The sequence below is a fragment of the Phaseolus vulgaris genome, chromosome 3, assembly GCF_000499845.2.
Source record: "Phaseolus vulgaris cultivar G19833 chromosome 3, P. vulgaris v2.0, whole genome shotgun sequence".
Taxonomy (NCBI): Eukaryota; Viridiplantae; Streptophyta; class Magnoliopsida; order Fabales; family Fabaceae; genus Phaseolus; species Phaseolus vulgaris.
The window spans coordinates 12874929-12877817 of NC_023757.2; the positions used below are offsets into that span (position 1 = coordinate 12874929).

The window sequence follows — 2889 nt, forward strand, 5'->3', positions numbered from 1 at the left end:
ATACCAACATAACTCTCCTCTTCTTTAACCTTTTCTCACAACACTTCTCCTTTTATTTCCCGTTATGGCCCTCGCTTTCACTTCTTCAATTTCCACACCCTCCTTCACCTTTCCATCATCACACCCTACTAACATTCCTTCAACTGGATCCATTACCATTTCAGAGAGGCCCAATGGACCCACCGTTAATCTGAGACGGAGTTTCCTAAAGCCCGTTAACGCCCAACCGGATTCCCTTGTTCCTCTCGCAGCAGCAACAACCTTCTTTGCTTCCGGTACGTATTCTGTTAATCAATTCATTCCAAATTCATCATGCACATGCAACTAATGTAGCCACCTTGTTCCATTATCAGAGACGAAAGATCAAGATCTTCACCCGATAGCCACTCATCTCGACAATGCCTCACCTCTTCAAATCATGGACCGAGCCCTCGCCACATTCGGCTCCGACATTGCCATTGCATTCAGGTAACTAACCCCACCCTCCTCACGGATTCAGTTAATTGTTAAAAAGAATTGATATTTTGATTATTGTTTATGCATTGGCGTTAAAAAATTAATGTTGGTGGCTCTGCAGTGGTGCTGAAGATGTTGCTTTGATCGAGTATGCAAAGTTGACGGGTCGAGCCTTCAGGGTTTTCAGCCTGGACACTGGGAGACTGAACCCGGAAACTTATCAATTATTTGATGCGGTTGAGAAGCATTATGGGATCCGCATTGAGTACATGTTCCCTGATGCTGTTGAGGTTCAGGCATTGGTGAGGAGTAAGGGGTTGTTCTCTTTCTATGAGGATGGTCACCAAGAGTGTTGCAGGGTGAGGAAGGTGAGGCCTTTGAGGAGGGCCCTCAAGGGTCTCAGAGCATGGATAACTGGTCAGAGGAAAGATCAGTCACCTGGAACTAGGTCCGAAATACCGGTTGTTCAGGTTGATCCGGTTTTTGAGGGAATGGATGGTGGAATTGGCAGCTTGGTGAAGTGGAACCCGGTTGCAAATGTGAAGGGCAATGATATTTGGAACTTCCTCAGGGCCATGAATGTGCCTGTGAATTCCTTGCATTCCCAGGGTTATGTTTCAATTGGGTGTGAGCCATGCACTAGGCCTGTTTTACCTGGACAACATGAAAGGGAAGGGAGGTGGTGGTGGGAGGATGCCAAGGCTAAGGAATGTGGCCTTCACAAAGGAAATTTAAAGCAGCAGGAGGAAGGTGCTGCTCACCTTGAAGGAAATGGAAATGGGGTATCCCAATCCCATGCAAATGGTGCTGCCACTGTGCCTGACATTTTCAACAGCCAGAATGTAGTTAACTTGAGCAGGACTGGAATTGAGAATTTGGCGAAATTGGAGGACCGGAAAGAACCATGGGTTGTTGTGCTTTATGCACCATGGTGCCCCTATTGCCAGGTAAACTCAACTTCTTGTATTCTGTTAAGGTGAGTTGAATTGAAATATTTGTTATCTAATGGGATTTTATATGATGAATTGCAACAGGCTATGGAGGAATCTTATGTTGAATTGGCGCAGAAGTTAGAAGGGTCAGGGGTGAAGGTTGGGAAATTTAGAGCGGATGGAGAGCAGAAAGAATTTGCAAGGCGTGAACTGGAATTAGGAAGCTTCCCTACAATACTATTTTTCCCAAAGCATTCGTCTCGGCCAATAAAGTATCCCTCAGAAAACAGAGATGTTGATTCCTTGATGGCTTTTTTGAATGCCTTAAGATGAGGATTATCAAGAAATTTCTTGGTTGTTGGGTTGCAATTCAACCCTGCCTATATAAGCTTTGAATAGTTTTAGACCATCTTGCGTGGTTGTGTTGTAGTAGTCATACAACATACACCTTCCCATCTCAACATCAACATATCTTCTAATACTCCCTCTTATTATCCTAAATTTCACGTCTCTCATAATACAGAATGTCTTTCCGACACATTCCTATTTTTGTTGGTGTGTCAGAAATAAAGTCTCAAACTATATTTAAAATTATTTAAATTTGATTTTTTTAACAGTATGATTAGACCGTAAAAAATCTTTCAAATATATTATTCATATATATATATATATATATATATATTGGTTATTAATTAACTTAAAATATAAAACATTATATTTAAATACCTTAAAAGAATAAATTCGGTTTAATTCTTAATTTCAAACTAAAAGATCCGAACTAAATCAATTGGTCGAGAAAAAAATATATACAATAAATGAATAATCGATTTAATTTTTTTATTCATTCAATTTTAAACTAGTTGAATGTCAATAATATGGTAAATTATATTTTGAATCGTAAAAAGTTTCGCATAATGAATAGTAAGATTCATAAACTTTAAAAAAATATAACATAAAATATATAATAATATAATTAATAATCACAATCATATTAAAAAAAATATTCTATAGATTAAGTTAATATTATAATAGTTAGATTGAATTGGGTTATATAGCCCAATTTTTGAAAAAAATATATATTTGGATTGGTTGTTGAAGGAGAATAAGAAATAAAGAGACAAAATTAGGGTTGTCTCTGCACACGTGTCTTTTCATTCTACTTCGATATAGTATTACTGCTATTTTTGTCTTTTTTACACGTGCCTCTTCATTTTCCATGGATAATGTTACTTCTACTTGATAAGTGTCATATTTCAGTAATAATTTATATTAAAAGACAAGAACTTATGAATATTTATTGATAAAATCACTATAATTTAACCCCAAATATATGAATTTAAACATTTTTACATATTTTGTGATTATAATATAAATAAGAACAATTTATTCTCAAATTTGTGTTAATTTCAGGGTTCTAGGTGAAAATGGAGATGAAAGGGCTAAAGAATAATAGACAAGATGAAAAGGAAAAGTTGGAACATTGAAAACTCGCCACACTTGC

At 36.9% G+C, this 2889-nt stretch overlaps 1 protein-coding gene across 1 annotated transcript; it reads left to right on the forward strand.

Annotated features, from left to right (window-relative positions):
* On the forward strand, positions 1-1938 carry LOC137806711 (5'-adenylylsulfate reductase 3, chloroplastic-like). The gene is made up of 4 exons (XM_068606961.1): positions 1-275; positions 354-468; positions 578-1403; positions 1491-1938. Exons 1-4 carry the CDS (start codon positions 65-67, stop codon positions 1719-1721), a joined length of 1383 nt encoding a protein of 460 aa, XP_068463062.1. The 5' UTR covers positions 1-64; the 3' UTR covers positions 1722-1938.
* The last annotated feature ends 951 nt before the right edge of the window (positions 1939-2889 follow it).